This window comes from Nycticebus coucang, chromosome 13 (assembly GCF_027406575.1).
Source record: "Nycticebus coucang isolate mNycCou1 chromosome 13, mNycCou1.pri, whole genome shotgun sequence".
Taxonomy (NCBI): Eukaryota; Metazoa; Chordata; class Mammalia; order Primates; family Lorisidae; genus Nycticebus; species Nycticebus coucang.
The window spans coordinates 16,129,253-16,151,615 of NC_069792.1; the positions used below are offsets into that span (position 1 = coordinate 16,129,253).

General features: G+C 41.0%; 1 protein-coding gene across 1 annotated transcript in view; it reads right to left on the bottom strand.

The window, feature by feature from the left end:
• Positions 1 to 3,110: 3,110 nt before the first annotated feature.
• The window catches only part of ARMC1 (armadillo repeat containing 1), a 35,342-nt gene continuing 16,089 nt past the window's right edge, over positions 3,111 to 22,363 (bottom strand). The window contains exons 4-7 of the mRNA XM_053559311.1: positions 14,666 to 14,855; positions 6,340 to 6,456; positions 6,158 to 6,232; positions 3,111 to 5,234 (exon numbers count right to left, since the gene is read on the bottom strand). Of these exons, the coding sequence (XP_053415286.1) occupies positions 5,043 to 5,234; positions 6,158 to 6,232; positions 6,340 to 6,456; positions 14,666 to 14,855 (574 nt within the window). The 3' untranslated portion in view covers positions 3,111 to 5,042. The remainder of the gene's footprint in view (positions 5,235 to 6,157; positions 6,233 to 6,339; positions 6,457 to 14,665; positions 14,856 to 22,363) is intronic.

Consider the following 22,363-nt stretch of genomic DNA (forward strand, 5'->3'; position numbering starts at 1 on the left):
AGTCGCCTAAGCCCAGGAGTTGGAGGTTGCTGTGAGCTGTGTGACGCCACGGCACTCTACCGAGGGCAATAAAGTGAAACTCTGTCTCTACAAAAAAAAAAATATTTTTTTAGTAGAAGGCTTGGCATGGTGGCTCACATCTGTAATCTCATTGCGTCTATAATCCAAGCGCTTAAGAGAGGCCGGAGAAGAAAGATGGCTTGAGCCCAGGAGTAACATCCTGGGCAACATAGTGAGACTTCATTTCTACAAAAAAAACTGAAAATTAGCTGAGCATGGTGGCACATACCTGTAGTCCCTGCTACTTGGTAGGCTGAAGCAAGAGGATCATTTGAGCCCAGGAGTCTGAGGTTACAGTGAGCTAGGGTTGCACCACTGTACTCCAGCCTGGGCAACAGAGCAAGACCTCGTTTTCCTAAAAAAAAAAAAAAATTTTTTAGAGGCAAGGTCTTGCTGTGTTGCCCAGGCTGCTCTCAAACTCCTGGGTGGGCCTCCCAAAACACTGGGATTACAGGCATGAGCCACCATGTCCAACATCTCAGGGCATTTTTGATGCTAGACAAATCCATAGGCCTTCAATGTTAGAGCAGAAAATGATTAAAATATTGAAATTAAACTGATAAATTAGAATGGGACTATTCTATTATAAAAATAAGAGTAGCCAATTTCTGTTCTACAGACATGTTTTATGCGGCTCAAGTAGTTTTCAACATCTCGAAGAGCCACAAAGTCCACAAGTCTGCACTCCCCAAAGCCAACAACAATCCACGTGAGAAAAATGTGGTTTCCTCTCAGACAGGCCAGGGGCTTTCCATGTGTTTCTACATTGCTGCCTGCCCAGGCTTACTGCTTTCATATACCTAACCTCCAGTCTCTAGCCACTGAGTTTTTGATTGCTAACAGGTATTCAAGTTGAATCACCTGACCTGGTGTAAATCAAAGGGTAAGGACTGGAATGGTGGTGGTAGATCTGAAAGGCATGGCAGAGGGACGAAAGTGCAGGCTGCCTAGGCAGAGTGTAGAGATTCAGGAGCCGGACTGCCTGGGTTTGAGCTTTACCACTCACTGGGTCTGTGACCTGGCACTAGATGGCTTAACTCGATTCATTTTCCCCCTTCTGTAAAATGGTGATTTAATAAGGTTATAAGAGTACCTACCAAATAGTTAAGCATTAAATGAGCAAATATTTGTATAGCAATTGGCACAGTACCTGGCACAAAATTAGTTTTTGTTAATTTACTGTGTGCCTACCATGAGCCTGGTTCTAATAGAAATAAAAATTCAGACTCTATATTTGTCAGGTACTGCAGAGGACAGGAGAGCTGTCAAAGGTGACAATATAGTGGAGATTTAGAGTCATCTACAAAAAGGTGATTGAAATCCTGACAACAGAGGAATTCTTCAAGGGAGAAAATGTAGATAAAATTTAAAAAGCTGATGACTAAGCCTCAAAATACCTCTCTGTGGAAAGATAAGGAGTCAGATAAGGCATGATTAGGAAAGAATAGTGTATCACTTGCAAATAAGGATAACTTATCCTTATAAGTTATCCTTATTTGCAAACTTCCAGCAACAGTAATTCCATCATACAGTGGTAGTTTTACTTTTTAAAGCACTCATGACCTCGCTGGATCCTAATAATGATCCCATTAAGTACAGAAATTATCTCTACTTTACTAATAAAAGTTTAAAGATTAAATTATTGCCTAGGACCACAGAGCTACTAAATTATAAGATAGGAAATAATAATACATACACACATATATATGTGTGTGTGTGTGTGTATTCTCCTGTAACAATTCTTTTTTTTTTTATAATTTTTTTTTTGTGTGGTTTTTTTTTTTTTTTTTTGGCCGGGGCTGGGTTTGAACCCGCCACCTCCGGCATATGGGACTGGCGCCCTACTCCTTGAGCCACAGGCGCCACCCATCCTGTAACAATTCTATAAGAAGTGGGATAAGTTAATCCTAACTTCATTCAAAAGAACAAGTATTATTCCCTTTCCATCTTTGAAAATTAAATACCAGGGCGGCGCCTGTGGCTCAGTGAGTAGGGCGCCGGCCCCATATGCCGAGGGTGGCGGGTTCAAACCCAGCCCCAGCCAAACTGCAACAAAAATATAGCCGGGTGTTGTGGCGGGCACCTGTAGTCCCAGCTGCTTGGGAGGCTGAGGCAAGAGAATCGCGTAAGCCCAAGAGTTAGAGGTTGCTGTGAGCCGTGTGACGCCACGGCACTCTACCCGAGGGCGGTACAGTGAGACTCTGTCTCTACAAAAAAAAAAAAAAAAAAAGAAAATTAAATACCAAATGACAAAACGAAGTCTTTTGCTAAATATTAACCATCAGAAACAATCATGCCCATATACACGTATGACTTGACATTATTCTTTTTGCCTAACTTAATACACTTCATTTATTTTTACTGTTTTTCTTTAAATCTTTGTCTATCCGCGCCCCCCCCCGAAAACATTTGAGCATTTATTACTAGCCAGGTACAGTCACAAAGTTAACAAGAAGATCCTTTCACATCCACCTATAGCCCACATATATGTACATTTATTATGTGTCAATTAAAGACAGAATTTTTTTAAAGACTCATTATTCTCAAAGAGCTTAGTAGGGAAGAGACATTGGTAAATATAAAATTTTAACATAAGGTGATAAAATGCTACAATGAATATATGTACAGGAGCAGTTGGTCTAATCCTGGGGAGTGGCAGTTGTAGTGTCAGAAAGACCTGAATGGTGGCGGCACCTGTGGCTCAGTGAGTAGGGCACCAGCCCCATAAACCAAGGATGGAGGGTTCAAACTCGGCTCTGGCCAAACTGCAACAAAAAAATAATGAGGCATTGTGGTAGGCACCTGTAGTCCCAGCTACTTCTAAGCCCAAGAACTGGAGATTGTTGTGAGCTATGACACCACAGCACTCTACCGAGGGCGACAAACTGAGATTCTGTCTCTAAAATAAAAAGTAAAAAAGAAAACAAAGAAAGATGAGGACGCATCGGGATTAGTCAGGTAACACAATGCAGGGAACTGGGAAAGTGTGCCAGGCAGTGTGTGTACAAACAGGCTTAAGAGTAATCAATAATACTTATACCACAAGAATGTAATATCCATTCAATTTTAATTATGTTACCCTTTATTATTTTACAATATATTTCAAAAAGTGCTGTTACAGTTGCCTTAACTTGTCTATATGACCTGGAATAAAAGATACCTCGGACACACAAATGTCAAGCTGTAATATACCTACTGGTACTGAACCTTTACTGCCAAAGGGACATAGTTTTTTAAATAAGCAGATGTGTGGCAAGGTGAAATAAAATAAACTCTTGTTAGAACAGAACAGTAAACTTTGCTTTAATGGCTATGGAAAGGAGGTGGTTTTTTCTTTCTTCAACACTCTGGTTCTGGCACCAAGTTGTATAGTAGTATGCATTTAGAGCAATACGAGCTCCGAAAGCTTCTGTTTTCAATTTGTGCGTATCACTTGAACCTGAGACCAAACACATGGACTATCACCTCAATATCCTCAATAATTCCTTCCAGTAGGTCACAATGTTAGTGAACTCAAGACTTACTGATGATGACAAATTTATAATTACTTCTTTTCTAATGACAGTGGACACTTACAATTTTCTCTAAGAGAGTTGATGAAAATACAAGGAAAACCTTCAGGATCCAATTTTCACTTCACATTCTCCTAGTAGTAAAATAGCAGCTCTACATGTTGGTGACAAAGGAATTTCAGTTCTTTCCTATTAGTTTTTAGTCATATTAACATTAAAATGTATCCGGATTTAGCTGATTTCTAAAAAGGAAATTTTAGTTATCAAATATTTCAGAAATTTAATAAAGCATTACATACATTACCTACCAAAATATATATATATGTAAATATATTTATTTAATCTTACCTTCACTGAAGTTCTTTTTTTCTGGTTGGACATGAGAAACAAGATTAAGTGACCAATGCTGGCTTTATTTCTTTATAAGCAATAATGTGGGTCTTTTTTCATTCAATACGACTGTAGCATTTTAATAATAAATTCATAAAAGAAAACATGAAGAAACATCTACTGAATAGGCTTCTGCCAAACAATTCATGTTTTAAAATTAGACTCTCCCAAAGTGGCACTATGGCATTACAGGCATTCGACTTTTGTTTTCTTTTTTCAAGTCTGTCAGTTTTTTACTACAATTATTTTTTTCTAGAAGAAGATAGTGTGTAATCCTAAAGTAAGGCCTAGAGACCATTGACAGTTGCTTGCAATATCGTGGGGGAATCAGCTCCTCGGAGCTGATATAAACCAAAGTGAACAGTAGCGATCTAGTAACACATTTGGTCACATTCAAACACTCTCCAAAATCCTTCTCAAATGATTTTGTGTTAACCTTACTAAAATTATAACAAATAAGACTGCTAAGTTTTTGTAGAGTTGTATTTTTAGGGGACTACTATGTTCAAATGGATATACTTTAATTTGCAATATGTCGTTAGTAATATCCTTTCGATAAACATGGTTGGCAAAATAAAAAAAGGCACAAAAGGGGGGTAATGAAAAATGTTTTCAACTTTCAGTGAAGAGTAACAAAGCTCGCATCTTTCATGAAGAAAAGCAGAGAAAAATGTTCAGTAATTCATGCACAATTTGAGCTACCAAAAAAACTCTTCAAATAGGTCCTGAGGCTTGAGGAGAAGTTTTCCTAATCACGTGCTTCATGTAAAATAAAATGTAAAGCTGCACATACATGTTCGGTTTTAACAGTGGACCCATGTTTAAAAAGTGAGGCAATTAAATGAAGGAAAACAAAACCACAATACCTTCATAAAGCAATTCTACCCGTAGCCTCTGTCCTTTTTACCACTCAGTGGGGGGGGGTAAAATGTCCAGTAAGATGTAAAATGCAGCATACGCAATCATGTAATCTAAAAACTTTTCATGATAACTTATTGCAAATTGCACTTGACAGATCACCACAACAATGGAAAGCTGGCCCCTTGTTGGTTCACACAGTCCTTGAGCCCCAAACTGAAGTCACCAGTAGAATGATCTGGATAAAAAGTTTGCAGCTGTGCTCAGCCAACTAGCTCCACCCTCTGGGTGTGAGCCCATACGGGACACTGCTTTGTCCTGCTCTTTTGAGGGACTCTCATCCTCGGGCAGGTAGTCAGGCAGCTCTGTGTTCTGCTCTACTTCCACAGGAGTATCTTGAAATGGGACCAACATCTGATACGGAGAACAAGTGAAGCATTATTACAAAATCAACTTAATGTGATACATAATATGTCATAAGTTAAAGGTCAACTTTTGCCTCATTCTAATTGCACATTTATTACCAGGAGCTCTATTCGCTCTAAAATTTGCCTCTTACATGATGTTGGGCCCAGTTGCTGAGCACTGTATAAGCACAGAGAAGAAGCAGAGCATAAATGGGAACTCTGAAGCTAATCTGCGAAGGCCCTAGGAGCAAATGAACCGCTCTGCCAATGTCAAGATGACTAAAGCCAAGTGTCTGGCCACTGCAGGTCACAAAATTTCCCCTCTATGGGGACCCAAACAAGCTCAAGGTATACAGATTTATTTTCCCTACCACAAAACTAGTGGGAAGAGTAGGCAAGAATTTTCACCCTGAATCACTTGCTGAATGGTTAGTTCTTTATTTTCTATGCTAGCAAGACTTGTTAAGGTTAGGAACACTTATTAAAACCTCCATAGTTGACCACCTTCCTACACTGACCACCTCCTTAAGTTGACCTAATTTTCATAGCCTGGACATGCACCACATGTCCGTATCAGGACAGTAGCACTAGGTCCTTATGTTGACCACCTCCATGCATCGACCAGTTTGTTAACAGTGCCTTGGGTGGTCAACTTACAGTTTCCACTGTATTTAAAAATAAACATAATGAAAACATGTATCGTTTATTTCCACTTAAAAAATTGTTCTTTCCGGAGATTTTATTCCAAAGAGCAAACTCTGAAATCTGCAAAAGATCTTACTATTATTTCTAAAACAGTTAACCATTTACCAAGAAACACCACATTCTTACATTTGGCAACGCAGTTGTTTTAGAAGTACTGGCAATGTGCTCGCCATAAGGAACAATCAAGGGTCAGAGTGAGGTTTGAGAAAACCGAGTAAATCTTACCTCTTCTCCACTTTCACTTTTCACGACTTGCTGTGCTTTCATAACCTTGGTCGATGCTATCGCTGATGCCAAAGCCTATGCCAAGATAAACAGGAACAATTTCAAATACTTGTCCAAGCCCTTTCAATACTTGCCTTGCTTCCCTATAACCCCCCAAATATTCAGTCATTTAAAATACTAACCTCTGCCTTCAAATCGGAACGGATTCGCACCACACATCTTTGAACAGCCATTTGAAAAGTAAAGCTAATAACGCCTTTAATTTTTAACAAAGCTTCTTCACATAGATTTCTCCGAGACTGAAAAAGTAAAAGGAAACTGCTATTAAAATAGGTAAAACACTTAAGAAGTTAGTTAATACCATACTGAACTGGTCAGTATATTTGGGGAGACAAAGTAGCAAATGCACCTACTTCAGTTCTACCACCTCTTAATTCAAGGCATGGAATAGTGGGTGCTGAGTCAAGTTTATTAAATTTCACAAGATCCACAGACTAGTAATTCCGGTTAGGTTTTTGAAGCTTCAATACTAACACGTAGAGTTAATTTTTATCTGGAAGTTAGCCAATGTTAATTTACAACACATATCAAGCAAAACAAAATAATACAGGAAAAAAATGCCAAAAAGCAGAGGTTCCTCTAGCTCGTGGATGGGCAAACTATAGTGCATTAGGTGTTTTTGTAAATAAAGTTGTACTAGAATACAACACATCCACTGTATTTGTTTACATATCACCATGCTAAAGCAAGGTGAGGACATATGACAAGAGACCACTGGGAGCCAAAAATATTTGCTCTCTGGCCCTATAAAGGAAAATTTAGCTTAAAAATCTCTAGGGATGGGTGGCACCTGTGGCTCAAGGGTGTAGGACACCAGCCCCATATGCCGGAGGTGGCGGGTTCAGACCCAGCCTCGGCCAAAACTGCAAAAAAAAAAAAAACCCTCTAGGGATAGGGCAGCGCCTGTGGCTCAAAGGAGTAGGGTGCCAGCCCCATATGCCAGAGGTGGTGGTTTCAAACCTGGCCCCAGCCAAAAACTGCAAAGAAAAAAATATCTCTAGGGATAAATTCTAATATCATTGAGTGCCCACTAATTCTAAAGTTAGGATGTTCCTGAGTCACTATTCCTCAAAGCATTGGGTATTTATAATACCACTGCATCCTTCATTTGCGATATTCTCAACTGTTACCCTGCATTCTCGCGGGTTATGAATATCCTCTCTTTGGTTCTCATTTTCCTCTAATATTATTCACAGCACAATATAACATGTGCTCTTCAATGCACGATACACTACCCTGCTCTTCCACTTAACAAATTATTCCAACTCTGTCTCATCTTACCTCGAAGGTCCACTGCCTAAAACTAAGTGATTCTCTTTCTGCTTTGGTCCTCAGACTAATCTCATCACTCCAGCCAGCACTATTATCACTAACTCCAATATGACTTCCTATACATTTGTCCATCAGACAATCCACTTGGGTATCAAGTGGTCATCCCAACACAAGATCCCAAGTGGAAATGGATTACAAAGCACCTGCACTTTCTCTTCACAGCTCACTCTACCTCCAGCCCAAAGACCAAATCACTATCTCTGAATTTTCCTGGAAAGCAAGATGGCCAACTGGACACTGACAGTATATGCCTCCTCACAGAAAGGAACCAGAATAGTAAGTAGACTGCAACATTTCAAACAGATTACCTAGGAGAGAATGCTCCAACTCACCAGGAAGTGACCAGAAGCACTAAAAGTAGGTACAGAGAAGATTCAGGGCATCTTGCCTGGCCAGGGCTAGCTAGAGGGTGGGGAAAGTTCTTGGATGCAGTGAAATAGTAAGAGAGAGAAGTCCCTAAGCTCTACCAGTCAAGACGAACTTTTACGATCTCGGCCGCCCAGGTCTCAGGCATACCTAAGGAACTGCTTGGAGACTGCAGAGGCACTCGCTGTTCTAGAAAGGGACCCCAAAGGGACCCAAGCCTAGAGCAGCCTGAGCCAGACGCCATTCTGAAAGCCCTGATACCACTGAACTGAAGGAGTGCCTGCAGCCACCGTGTAGCTTCAAGGACAGATGGAAGAGCCCAGGCACCCCAAAATGCCCCTGAGATGGTCTCCACCACCTGCTGTGGGCCACCTGTGAGACAGCACTTTCCAGTTTCTCACCCACGCTGTTAGGTGGAGCCCCAGCCTTTCTGGTCATGGGTCCCTCCTGCCATTCAGTGAGTAAGGCACTAGGTGGGGCCTTGCCCCAGCATGTTTCTGGGGTGGGGACTACCATCTTGCAGCACATAGCTGTGGGACTGAACCTCCAGGAAAGCGCACTCCCCTCAGTATCCCACCAGTGTAGTCTGCCTGAGAAGGGCAGGGCTCTTTCTGGTCATTTTGGGAGTTTGAAGCTGGGCAGCACCGCACTCTCATGCTGAATCTGGGATGACACAGCCCCGCCCAACTGAAGAGGGACAAGAGAGTCCAAGCTCTCCTATACACACCTAGGACGATTCCCACCATCCTGCTACAGGCTGCAGTGAGAGTGCCAAGAGCATGGCACTCCCCCAGCATCTTCTCCATGCTGTCTGTCCAAATGAGCCCCACTTAGCCACGCATCCAAGGTGCCATTTCGTATGTTTAAAGTGGGGCAGTCCAGGAAGAGACATGGAAACAGGGACATCCCCTCCTCCACCCATCCTGTGCTTCAGACATAGCCATATCTGCTGGCCCCAAGCTTGAGCTTTTGGTGCAGATGAGTTGTGGGACGACCAGTTCTAGGCTAGCAGGGAGCTATACCCCTCAATGGGACTCCGCTCACTGTGTCCAGGTTCTGCACAGAGTGGGCAGCTAATTTCCCTCCCTGCACAGACAGGCAATGTTTCCACAGTGATCCTGACCCTAGAATCTCAGCCAATGGATCTCTATATTGCTGAATCCACAGCTAACACTCCCCAGCACCCATTCAGACCACAGTGGCCCTAGGAAAGCAGTGGGTTCCCAGGGAAGTGGGTCTCCTGAAGCCAGGACATCCAGGGTGGGCTCCCTTCAGCTCCGCGGAGAGAGCAGCACACACGCAGGCCCCTTAGGACAAAGGGCTCTAGGGCACTAGCTCCTTACCATTTCGGGCCCTCTCCCCCTTCTCCCCTAGGCCCCACTGCTGCCTACGCAGCCATGGCTACTTCCTCTCGGGACTGGGTTCCAGAGGGGACAGTTAAGCCAACATGTGGCAGTGGCTGCCCCACCTCTGACAGAGCACCTACCATGTCCAGGATACCACAGACTTGTAATGCGCGCGCACACACACACAAACCCACAGTAAGCATTACTGAGTTCCAAAAGGACTAAAGATGCCACCTCCCCCGAGGGATGGCAAGGCTGGCAGTCCTCTCCCCAACTTCCCTGTCCCTTCTGGGAGGAGCTTCCTATCCCTGGAAGCAAGTCCCTGGCACCACCAAACCTCTACTGCCAGGGCCTCTCAGCCACAGCCCAGAGACCATCTGGGAGCCTGTGCATAGCCGGCCGAGCTGCCCCCACAGCCCCTGCTGCAGCTGGGTCCAGGTGGGAACTGGGAATCTGGGTACTTTTATGGCCTCAAAGGACAAAGAAAGGGAGGTGTGAGTGACTGTGCATACCACAACCGCCCGCTTCAAGAGGGGCCCACTTGCCCTGTCACCCTGTCCACAGGCTCACGGTGCATCTGTTCTTCTCTTGCCGGACCATTCTTCCAGACCCAGAGATAACCCCACCCTGCACTATCACAGCCACCACCTGTGCTCAAGAGAGCCTTGAAAACAATTTTGCCAGCACCAGGATTCAAGCACCATCTAGGAGCCTGAGAACTGGGGATTTTCTAACCTAGCATGCAACCACCGGCACCTAAACCCTCTTGCAGGAATCTGAGATCCAAATGAAGCAAAATGCCAGCAACACCAGAGTGGGTACCTGCCTGCACATGCCAAAAGGCAGGTACCTCTCCCACTCCACACTGTGCAACAGAGATCCCAGCAGAGGAGAACGGCTGAATCCAAAACTTTGTTTTGAGCTCAATAAAGAGGTTCCAAGATGAGGAAAAAAGTGTAAAAACTCTGGAAACATGAAAAAACAGGTTCTTCAACACCCTCAAAAGATTACACAAATTCTCCAGCAATGGACTCCAACCCAACCAAAAGAAAAATTCTGAAATGTCAGATATGGAATTCAAAATATGGATCACTGGTAGGTTAATAGGATAGATAAGAAAGATTAAAAAAAGAAAAGAACTCTGTGGCTGCCAAAAAAAAAAGAAAGAAAGAAAGATAAAAAACCAAAAAAATAAATAAATAGAAAAACCCCAAAATAAATAATAAAAAACCAAAAAAAAATTCAGAACATGAATGAAAACTTCAGAGAGAGAAATAATTTTAAAAAAATAACAAAACTTCTATAAATGAAGGAGTCACTTAGGGAATGTCAAAAGACAGTGGGAAAGTCTTAACAGACTAAATAAAACAGAATGAAGAGTTCCAGACCTTGGGGAGCCTATAGCACAGGGGTTACAGTGCCACCCACATACACCAAGGGTGGCAGGCTCGAACCCAGCCTGGGCCAGCTAAACAACAATGACAACTGCCACATGAAATAGCTGGGCGTTGTGGCAGGCTCCTGTAGTCCCAGCTACTTGGGAGGCTGAGGCAAGAGAATCAATGAAGCCCTAGAGTTTGAGTTTGCTGTGAGCTGTGACACCACGGCATTCTACCAAGGGTGACATAGTGAGACTGTCTCAAAAAAAAAAAAAAAAAAAAAAAAAAAAAAAAATCATAGGTATCAGGGAGTTGAAGAAAAAAACAAAAAACATGGAAAATCTATTTGAGGGAATAATGGAAGGAAACTTCCATGGTCTTGCTAGAGATTTAGATACTCAGATACAAAAAACTCAATGAACTCCTGAAGATTAAAAGTAAATAGGACATCACCAAGGTACAGTAATCAGTCTGGCTAAAGTCAAAATGAAGAAGAAAATCTATAAGCTGTGAGATGAAAGTACCAAGTAACTTAGAAAGAAAAACCCATCAGACTAATTGCAGACTTCTCAATAGCAACCTTATAAGCCAGAAGGGATTAGGATCCATCTTTAACCTTCTTACACAGAGTAACTGTAAACGAAGCACTCTACTGAGTACAAAGAAATAGTGTCTAACATTAGCTGCTCCTTTTTACTGTAAAAATTAGTAGGTTCTACCACATGAATACTTAGATCAGGTAATAAAGTTCCAAAACCACTTAGACTGATTGATACTATTGGAAGTCTACAAATTTAGGAGGAACTAACATCTCTACAACTCTATCTTCTACCTAGAAAAAAGCATTTTATTCCATGTATTTGAGTCTGATACTTCCTACATTTTCTTATTAGGAATACCCTTTCATTCTCCCAATTTTTTTTGTTTTGTTTTGGGGGTAAAATTAGTCTTCCACTTTCAGGAAGTGATTGATTTTTATATATTTAGTAATGTCATTGGATTTTTAAAAATCACATTAACTTTAAGAAATTTCGGATGATTCACCTGGCTTTTCTATGTTTATAATATTAATAACAAATTCTCAAATTATAGACTTACTGATGTTATGCAAAAATACTTCATTATACATGTATTAACTCATTTTTATATCCTCAGCATAAAACTAGATTGCTTCTAGGAAGTTAAAATACTGTGGTTAAAAGTTCAATTCTAGAGTGATCATACTATTTAGATTCAAATCCTGACTCCATTTCCTACAACTATGTGACTTTAGTTATTTAACCATTCTAAAAAAAAGAAAATAATCATCTACCACTTTCCATACTGACTGTCAGAATCAAATTAGAGAGTCAATGGAATAAACCTGTCACTAATGCCAGGCTATGCTACCGAAAAATGTTAACACGATAGTACAGTACTGGAGTTAACGCGCTAACACAGTAGAACTTCCCTGGCTGACCACCTCCTTAGGTTGACCTAATATTCACAGACAGGACGTTCACCACATATACCTATCAGTACAGGAGGCCTAATTCCTTATGTTGAACATCTCCATATATTCAGTTTTTTACAGACTCTGGAGTGGTCAACTTACAGAGGTTCTACTACATTTTATTTTAGATTCTGGCAATCACATTCTTAATATATTTTGGCCTGTATTTTTCATGTGCTTTATTGGGTGTTATTTGGTCTGTGCAAGCTTTAAAAAGGAATGGTATTGGGCAGTGCCTGTGGCTCAAAGGAGTAGGTTGCCAGCCCCATATACTTGAGCTGATGGGTTCAAACCCAGCCCCAGCCAAAAACCGCAAAAAAAAAAGGATTGGTATTATTCTGATTCATAAAAATCAAACAGATATTAGAAATACTTTATATCTTAATACCTTCCATTCAATCAGTTTGTACTTATTACAGCTTACCTTCTAGAAACTGTAAGACCTGTGGCTCCAGTTTCAGTAAGATTAAATTAACTTATTTGGCTCTGTCATAGGTAACATGCATAGCTAAAGAGGTAAGTGGTTGGCTGCTGTACGGTGGCTCATGCCTATAATCCCAGCACTTCAGGGAGGCTGAGGAAGGAGAATTACTTGAGCTCCGGAGTTCAAGAGTAGCCTGAGAAACACAGCAAGACTCCACCTTTGTAAAAATTTAAAAAATCAGTCGGGCATAGGAGACTATGCTTGTAGTCCCAGCTACTCAGAAGGCTGAAGCAGGAGGACTGGTGTGTCAGAGAGTGTGAGGTTGAACTGACAACACTGCACTTTAGGCTTGGGCAATAGACAAGATCTTTTCTCATAACAGAAAAAAAAAAAAAGTAATTTAATTAAGTAAAGTTATATTACTTATCACTGCTTAAGATAACTTCAGAGAAACTACCAATTCTAGTCCAGATGGAAGAACAGGGACTGGGATTTACTCTCCAGGATTAAAACAACTAAAAATACAGACAAAATAAAATTTAAAAAACAATGATTTCCAGATATTGAACATGTTTCTATCTGGACCTGAAGTCTTCCTTTTGGGAAGGTTTTTAACTACACATTCAACTTCTTTAGTTACAGAGCTCATCAGGTTATCTATTTCTTCTTTAGTGAGCTTCAGTAAGCTGTGTCTTTCAAGAATTTTTCCTGTTTCGTCTACATTATCAAATTATTGGTATAAAATTACTTAAAATACTCCCTTATTACTATTTTATTTTTTTTAAGGACACTGGGTCTTCTTCTGGTGCCCAGGCTGTAGCACAGTGGCATAATCACAGCCCACCTGACCAGAACTCCTAGGCTTAGTGATCCTCCTGTCTCTCGGTCTCTCGGAGTGCTGGGATTAGGTGTGAGCCACCATACCTGGCTATCTGTTATCATTTTAGACACAGAATCTGTAGTAGTGTCCTGTCTCTCATTTCTAGTAATGAAAATTTGTGAATTCTCTCATTTACTCCTGACCAGTTTGTCTAGAGTTTATCAATTTTGTTGATCATGACATGCTAGCTTTTTTTTTTTTGAGACAGAGTCTCACTTTGTCACCCTGGGTACGTGCCATGACGTCATAGCTCACAGCAACCTCTAACTCTTGGGCTCAAGCAATACCCTTGCCTCAGTCTCCCAAGTAGCTGGGACTACAGGCGCCCTCCATAATGCTGGATTATTTTTTAGAGATAGGTCATGCTCAGGCTGGTCTCAAACCCATGGGCTCAAGCTATCCACCCACCTCAGTCTCCCAAAGTGCTAAGATTATAGGCATGAGCCACCCCATGCCCAGCTATCTTTTGATTTCATTGGTTTTTCTCTACTATTTTTCATTTTACTGATTTTTACTTTTTTTGTTTGTTTCCTCTTTTCTGCTTGTTTTGGTCTTAATTTGCTCTTCTTTTTCTAGTTTCCTAAGGCAGAAGCTTAAGTCACCGATTTGGTATGTTTCCTGTTTTGTATAGAAACATTAGGCATCTGGCGTTAATGAATTTCTGCTTCCCACAAATTCTGACGTTATACTTCCACTTTTATTCAGTTCAAAATGCTTTCTAATTCCTCTTTTTTCTTTTATTCCTGATTGCCTTAGAATAATGTTTCTTTTGACTTAGTCCTAGATTCATGGATTGTTTTAGAAATGTATTATTTTATCAAATTTGGAGATTTTCCATGTCTTTGCTATTGATTTCTGATTTGCTTTTATTGTGCTTAAAAAAAAGATAATGTGGAGAGTTTCAACCTTTTTACATTTATAAGGACTTGTTGTATGGCCCATAATATGATCACACCCCTTGTGCACATGAGAAAAATAAATATCCTATTTTTGTGTAGGGTACTCCATGAAGACCAAGTAAGCTAAATTGGTTGACAGCATTATTCAAGTCTTCTATATCCTTACTAATTTTCTGTATACTTCTTCTATTAATTGAGAGTGTTGTGTTGAAATCTCTAGATCTAATTGTGGATTTGTCTCATTCTCTGGGCACTTCTTTTAGGTTTTACTTCAAATATGGTGAGGTTCTATTATTAGGGGCATAAATATTTTAAATTTAAAATTCTTACCGTATCATCAAGACCATCTATATGCAAAACCACTGTTTTGGCACGTTTGTTTGTAGTTCCTAGGAAAAACTGAGCTTTCCTTCGACGTGAATTCATTTCATTGAAACTATCACCATCTGCCATATTGGAGGACTGAAGAATGTCATAGATTTCAGAGGCCAGAAGTTTTGTTTCTCCCGGAGTTGTAGTCCTTGAAAAGAAATATATATAAAATAAATCAGTCTTACCACTTTTACTGATTCTGTAATTTTAATTTCTCATCTTTGTGGAGCCTTGTTTCCCTTCTTTCTGATGGCCTTGTTCAAGTGAAAAGCAACACCAAGGATCTCAGAATAATCAATAATGCAGAAAGGCTATCTAGTCTATAATAGTCTTCTAATTTCAATTTAAACCTGTGGCTCTAAAAGCTGTGTTTGTTTCTGTAAAAAAAAAAAAAAAAAACCTGTGGCTCATTGAGATTCAAAGCCCCTCAATATAGCAGAGGTATAAAAACAGATTTAATATCAAAATCATGAATTAAAAAAGTCAAATAGCAAGTTCAGGTTTAAAATGCCCTGGATTATGGCTGATATTCAACTCTCAGTTGGAAAGTACCCTGACCTGCAAGGAAATACAATGTAAAAAATCCAAAAGGAGAGAGTAAGTTAGAAAAGAATCATTCCTACATAGTATTATCACCTAATGCAAATATCTTAGTAGGACCAAAATGATTGTTCATTAATTTACGTTTTCTTTTATATTATAAAACTACAACTCAAACAAATGTGTTCATTTTTTTTTTTTGGTTTTTTGACCGGGGCTGGGTTTGAACCCACCACCTCCGGCATATGGGACCGGTGCCCTACTCCTTGAGCCACAGGCGCCACCCTAAATGTGTTCATTTTTTAAAATTAAATTAAGCAGGGCAGCGCCTGTGGCTCAGTGAGTAGGGTCCCGGCCCCATATGCCGAGGGTGGCGGGTTCAAACCCAGCCCCGGCCAAACTGCAACAACAACAAAAAATAGCTGGGGGTTGTGGCGGGCGCCTGTAGTCCCAGCTGCTTGGGAGGCTGAGGCAGGAGAATCGCATAAGCCCAAGAGTTAGAGGTTGCTGTGAGCCGTGTGACGCCACAGCACTCTACCGAGGGCGGTACAGTGAGACTCTGTCTCTACAAAAAAAATAAATTAAAAAAAAAAATTAAATTAAGCAACATCTAGAGCGATGCTACATGATAAAATCTTCCTGCAATGATGGAGATGTTCTTTACCGGCACTCTTCACTCACATGAGGCTACTGAGCACTTCAAATGTGCCAAGTGCAACTAAAAAAATACATTTTATTTACTTTTAATTATTTAAATTTCCACACATGGTTGAGTGGCTGCCACATTGAACAGTACAAATCTAATGGTTCTTTATTAGTGGAATTGAACAAATAGTAAGTGCACACGCCCGTAGGAAAAGAACCCTCAGTTCACCTACAATTGAGCTCAATTAAGGCAGAACTCTTCACACTCAAGACCTTAAAATGAAGAACTTAAAACCCTATTTGGGCCTCAGCATCCACAGCACAGTGGTTACAGCACCAGCCACATACACCGAGGCTGGCGGGTTTGAAACTGGCCCCAGCCAGATAGACAACAATGACAACTGCAACAAAAAATAGCCGGGCGTTCTGGCAGGTGCCTGTCCTCCCAGCTACTTAGGAGGCTGAGGCAAGAGAGTCACTTAAGCCTAAGAGTTGGAGGTTGCTGCGAGCTGTGATGCCACAGCACTCTACCGAGGGTGACAAAGTAAGACTCTGTCTCAAAAAAAGAAAAAAAAGAACCCTATTTGACTCAAAAAAAGAAAAGAAAAGGGTGGCGCCCGTGGCTCAGTGAGTAGGGCGCCGGCCCCATATGCCGAGGGTGGCGGGTCCAAGCCCAGCCCCGGCCAAACTGCAACAAAAAAATAGCCGGGCGTTGTGGCAGGCGCCTGTAGTCCCAGCTACTCGGGAGGCTGAGGCAAGAGAATCGCCTAAGCCTAGGAGTTGGAGGTTGCTGTGAGCCGTGTGACGCCACGGCACTCTACCGAGGGCGATAAAGTGAAACTCTGTCTCTACAAAAAAAAAAAAAAAAAAAAGAAAAGAAAAAAAAACCCTATTCGACTGTCTACTTTACCTCATTGTGTCCTTTTATTATTTTTCATGTTGACCATGACACTAGTCTTATCTTCTTTGCTGTTCTTTGTGCTAGAATGTTTTCCACACATCAACTCTTGCTCATCCCTTTTCTCGGCCAGAAGAGCTTTACCCAGACCATAGGCTTTCCAACTCTTATTTTCAACCTTAAAAGGCAAGATTGACCACAACCTTCTTTATGAAGTCTTCCCCCCAACCTTTTACTGTCACTGCATTCAAAATATGATGTTTACTGATCTTAGTTTTCTATTTCTTTTACAAGTACATAAACTCTAATGTCTATAGCTATTTTCATCTTCTGGGGCATAGCCCAGTAGTTACCAACAGAGACTACATGTTCAGCCTAAAGGTCTAGGCCTAAAATAATTACTTTTCACAGTAAAAAATTTACTATCTTCTAAGTAATTACAAAAAGATGCTTCAAAACTAAAAAGCAAAAGACATGGAGCCATTAAGAATGATATGTCAGCCAGGCATGTGATCACGCCTATAATCCTAGCACTCTGGGAGGCCGAGGTGAGTGAATTGCCTGAGTTCAGGCATTTGAGACCAGCCTGAGCAAGAGGGAGACTCCATTTCTAAAACATAGCTGGGTGTTGTAGTGGGCACCTGTAGTCCCAGCTACTTGGGAGGCTGAGGCAAGAGAATTGCTTGAGTCCAAGAGTTTGAGGTTGCTGTGAGCTGTGACACCAGAATGAGCTTCAAACAATTAAGAAATGACTGAGAAAACTTCAGCAAAATGACTAATGATGAATATTTTATATATTTAATTGTAGATCTAAAATAGAAACAACATAGGAAAGAGAATAGAAGAACATAAATGTTTTTTTTTATTTTTTTTTTTTATTAAACCATAGCTGTGTACATTAGAGAAGAACATAAATGTTTCAACAAGGAAGAAATAATACAACTTAAAAAAAGAAAGAAGATGGGAGAGGAAGAGAGGAAAGCAGAAAAAAGCTCGATGACTACTGAACACATAATACAGAGTGTCCCTGCTCGGCGCCTGTAGCTCAGCAGCTAGGGCACCAAGCTGGCAGGTTCAAACCCGGCCTTGGGTCGGGTCAAACAACAATGACAACAACAACAACAACAACAACAACAAAAATAGCCCAACGTGTGGCAGGCACCTGCAGTCCTGGCTACGTGGGAGGCTGAGGCAAAAGAACCACTTATGCCCAAGAGTTTGAGGTTGCTGTGAGCTGTGACACCACAGCACTCTACTGAGGGTGACAGCTTGAGACTCTGCCTAAAAAAACAAACAAACAAAAAAAAGAGTGTCCCAAAGTTCACCCAAAAAGTCACCATAAAAATGGAAAAATTGTAGCTAAATGTACCTTTATTTACAAAATATTCATTACAAAATTTTACAAAGTATCTTCTGTCTTGGCTACCTCTTAAAATTTTGTAATGAATATTTTGTAAATAAAGCTACACTTTGCTACTATTTCCCATTTTCCTTATGTATGGCAGCTTTAGGGGCAACTTTTGGGATACCCTCAAAATAGAAATCAAAAGATACCATTAAAACTAACAAACGGGGGTGGGGGGTTGGGGGTGGAGTGGGAGTGAGGCACGCCTGTGGCTCAGTGAGTATGGCGCCAGACCCATATACAGAGGGTTGTGGGTTTGAACCCATCCCGACCAAATTGCAACAAAAAATTAGCCAGGCATTGTGGCGGGCATCTATGGTCCCAGCTACTCAGGAGGCTGAGGCAAGAGAGTCACCTAAGCCCAAGAGCTGGAGGTTGCTATGAGCTGTGACACCACAGCACTCTACCGAGGGCAACAGCTTGAAACTATCTCAAAAAAAAAAAAAAAAAACTGGGTAGCTCCTGTGGCTCAAAGGAGTAGGGCACCGGCCCTATATGCTGGAGGTGGTGGGTTCAAACCCAGCCCCGGCCAAAAACCGCAAAAAAAACAAAAAATAAAAAAAATAAAAAAAAAAACTAACAAGCAAAATAATGAAAAGTCAAATAAGAAAACAATTTATGACATTTTAAAAGAACAAGGGTGGCCAGGCTTGGTGGCTCACACCTGTAATCCTAGCATTCTGGGAAGCTAAGGTGGGGAGGATTGCTGAGCTCAAGAGTTCGAGAACAGGGCTCGGTGCCTGTAGCACAGTGGTTGTGGAGCTGGCCACATGCACTGAGGCTGATGGGTTCAAACCCAGCCCGGGACAGCTAAACAACAATAATAACTGCAACAACAACAACAAATAGCCGGGCGTTGTGGCCGGCCCCTGTAGTCCCAGCTACTAGGGAGGCTGAGGCAAAGAGGATCGCTTGAGCCCAAGAGTTTGAGGTTGCTGTGAGCTATAACGCCACAGCACTCTACCGAGGGTGACACAGTGAGACTCTGTCTCAAACACAAAAACGGTTCGAGAGCAGCCTGAGTGAAACCCCCAGTTTTACTAAAAACAGAAAAATTGGCTGGGCATTATGGTGGATGCCTGTAGCCCCAGCTACTCGGGAGGCTGAGGCAGGAAGACAGCTTGAACCTAGGAGTCGGAGGTCACTGTGAGCTAGGCTGACATCACGGCACTCTAGCCAGGCAACAGAGTGAGACTCTGTCTCAAAAAAAAGTACAAATCTTTCTAAATATCAAAAGAAATTTTCAAATAAAAGAAAAAAAATCACATATATGAAAGGGGTAGCCTTGCAAAATTTGCAGAAGTACCTAATCCTACAATTTCCTAGTAGTAGTTAAAGGTCAATCCTATAAATTCTCTTGCCAACAGATACCCTACCCCACAGCAGCTCAAAATTATTTTTGAGCACCTATTTCTAGAGTTCCTGAGTAAACAGCAAGGAAGGAGCTTAAGGCTTTAGCCATATCTCAAGAGGGGACCCTGCCCATCTCCTGTGATAATCCCAATAATCCCATTGCCAAAGAAAAGCAGAGGATCTGGCTCTTGGACTTTGACATCCAACCCAGATGGTTTTTATTATCCGCTGCTGCTAAGAAGAAAGAAGGAGCAGATGCAGCAGTTTCTCAACTGGACCCTTCCACATCACCTCGCAGCGGGCTTCTCCCTTCTGTCCCTTTGGAATGCCATTCCATCTCCCTGCTTTCTTTTCTTCCTGTCTTTCCCCTTCCCTTTCACTCTCTCTCTCTCCCTCTTAAGAAGATAAATTTTATTTCTATGTATCTTAATCTCTGTGTGAGAAATTTTTTTCAACCTGCACTGTGAGAACCTACTCAGTTCTCCATATAGTTACGTGGTAAGTATAACAAAAATGAGCTAAGAGAAAAGTTATGAGTTAGGTCAATAAATATAAATGGACTTAGCTCACTAAAAAAAAAAAAAAAAAAAAAAGGATTTTCATGTTGGCTCACAAAACAAGATACAATTTAAACGGAGTGATTCAAAAGCAAAGGAAGGCAGACCAGACAACAAGCTTGTACCTATGGACATGGAGAGAAGGTTCCACCCACAAACCCAAGCATTAAACATGACAAAGGACACTTTTTAATCCTAAAAAACACATTTCACAATGCATATATAAATGTATAAAATAACAATAAAATACACAGAGAGGAGCAAATGTAGTAAAATAAGATTTGGAGAACCTACGAGTAAGGTATGCAAGAGTCTTTGGAATGTTTAACTACTGTTCTGCAGGTCAGATGTTATTTCAATATAAAGTTTTTAAAAATGAAAACAACACAGAAAAAGCATAAAAAAAGAAACACATCCTTTTTATCCACAAAGATTTTAGCAAGTTTAACCACCATTTATTATGGTATTATTTCAAAATATCGAATTGTGGGAAGTTCCTCAGATGAAATGAGATATTTTAAAGTTGAGATGCCACATTTTATTAAAGTCACTTTTATTTATAGAATACCTCATGTTAGATATTCACAAGTGCTTTCATTTATCAGAAGTATTACACATGCTGCTGAAATACCAATTAACAAATGTCTTAAAGTGGATTTAGATGTTCTCCCAAGGTGACATTTTGAAAGTTTTCTTCACCAAGAGGATCCAGGTCTAAAAATAAAATACAAGTTCTAACCTCTAATAACAAGTTTTTATGTAAGATTAAAATATAATGCCAGATTCATTCTGAATGACAGAACTCAAAATTCTTTTCACAACTACAAAACTGAAAGGAACTGAAATCAAATCAATTTTCAATCTCTAAATACCAATTTGACCTCAATGTAAGTAAAACCTAATGTTGAACAACATGTTAAAAAATCTCAGCAAAATTCTCTAGTAAAGCATAATATGGTGATTAAAGAACAAAAAATTTAGTACAAAGAATTTCCCGATTTAATAAAATACTCTTCTCTGCTTTGCACGTGAAGAATGACATTCATTTCCCCTACCTACTTCTGTTTTTCAGTTTCCCCATTGATCAATGCCAGATGTAAGGCTCTCTTTAGTTAACAAGGCAGCATCCTGGCTCAGCGCTCAGCGGCTAGGGCGCCAGCCACACACACCTGAGATGGCAGGTTCAAACCCAGCCTGGGCCTGCCAAATAACAATGACAAATGCAGAAAAAAAAAAAAAAAAAATAGCCACGCATTGTGGCGGGCGCCTGTAGTCCCAGCTACTCGGGAGGCTGAGGCAAGAGAATCACTTAAGCCCAAGAGTTTGAGGTTGCTGTGAGCTGTGACGCCACTCACTCTACTGAGGGTGACATAGTAAGACTATCTTAAAAAAAAAAAAAAAAACCAAGGTGGCATCCTTCACAATAGATTTTCTTTGTCCTTTGGTTCTTCCTGGAACACAATTAATTTACTCCCAAACTCAGTACTCCCAAACAGAGAGATGCTGATCTGAAAATTTGCTTCTAATTCCACCCTGTCTAACATGGTGTAGCCACAAAGAAATCAACTACGGCCAGGTGCAGTGTCTTGCACCTTGAGAGGCCAAGGCAGTAATTCAAGACCAGCCTGGGCAATATAATAAGACCTCATTTCTCAAAAAAAAAAAAGAAAGAAAGAAAAAATTAGTTGGCACATGATGGTATACACCTGTAGTTCCAGCTACTCTGGAGAATTATTTGAGCCCAAGAGTTCAAAACTGCAGTGAACTATCATCATGCCACAGCACTCAAGCCCAGGTGACAGAGAAAGACTCCATCTCTCTAAAATAAACAAATAAATAACCTGGGTAAAGTGGCTGACACCTATAATCCCAACTACTTAGGAGGCTGAGGCAGGAGGATCAGTTCAGCCTAGGAGTTCAAGATCAGTTGGGGCAACCTAGTGAGACCCTGTTTCTAATGTATTTTTTTTTTTATTATTATTTTTTTTTTTGGAGACATAGTCTCAGTATGTCGTCCTTGGTAGAGTGTTGCGGCATGACAACTCACAGCAACCTGTAACTCTTGGGCTTAAGCGATTCTCTTGCTCCGCCTCCCGAGTAGCCGGGACTATAGGCGCTGGCCACAACACCCAGCTATTTTTTGGTTGCAGTTGTCATCATTATTTAGCAGGCCCAGGCCAGGCTAGAACCCACCACCTTCGGAGTATGTGGCCAACGCCCTACTCACTGGGCTATAGGGGCTGAGCCTCTAAGGTATT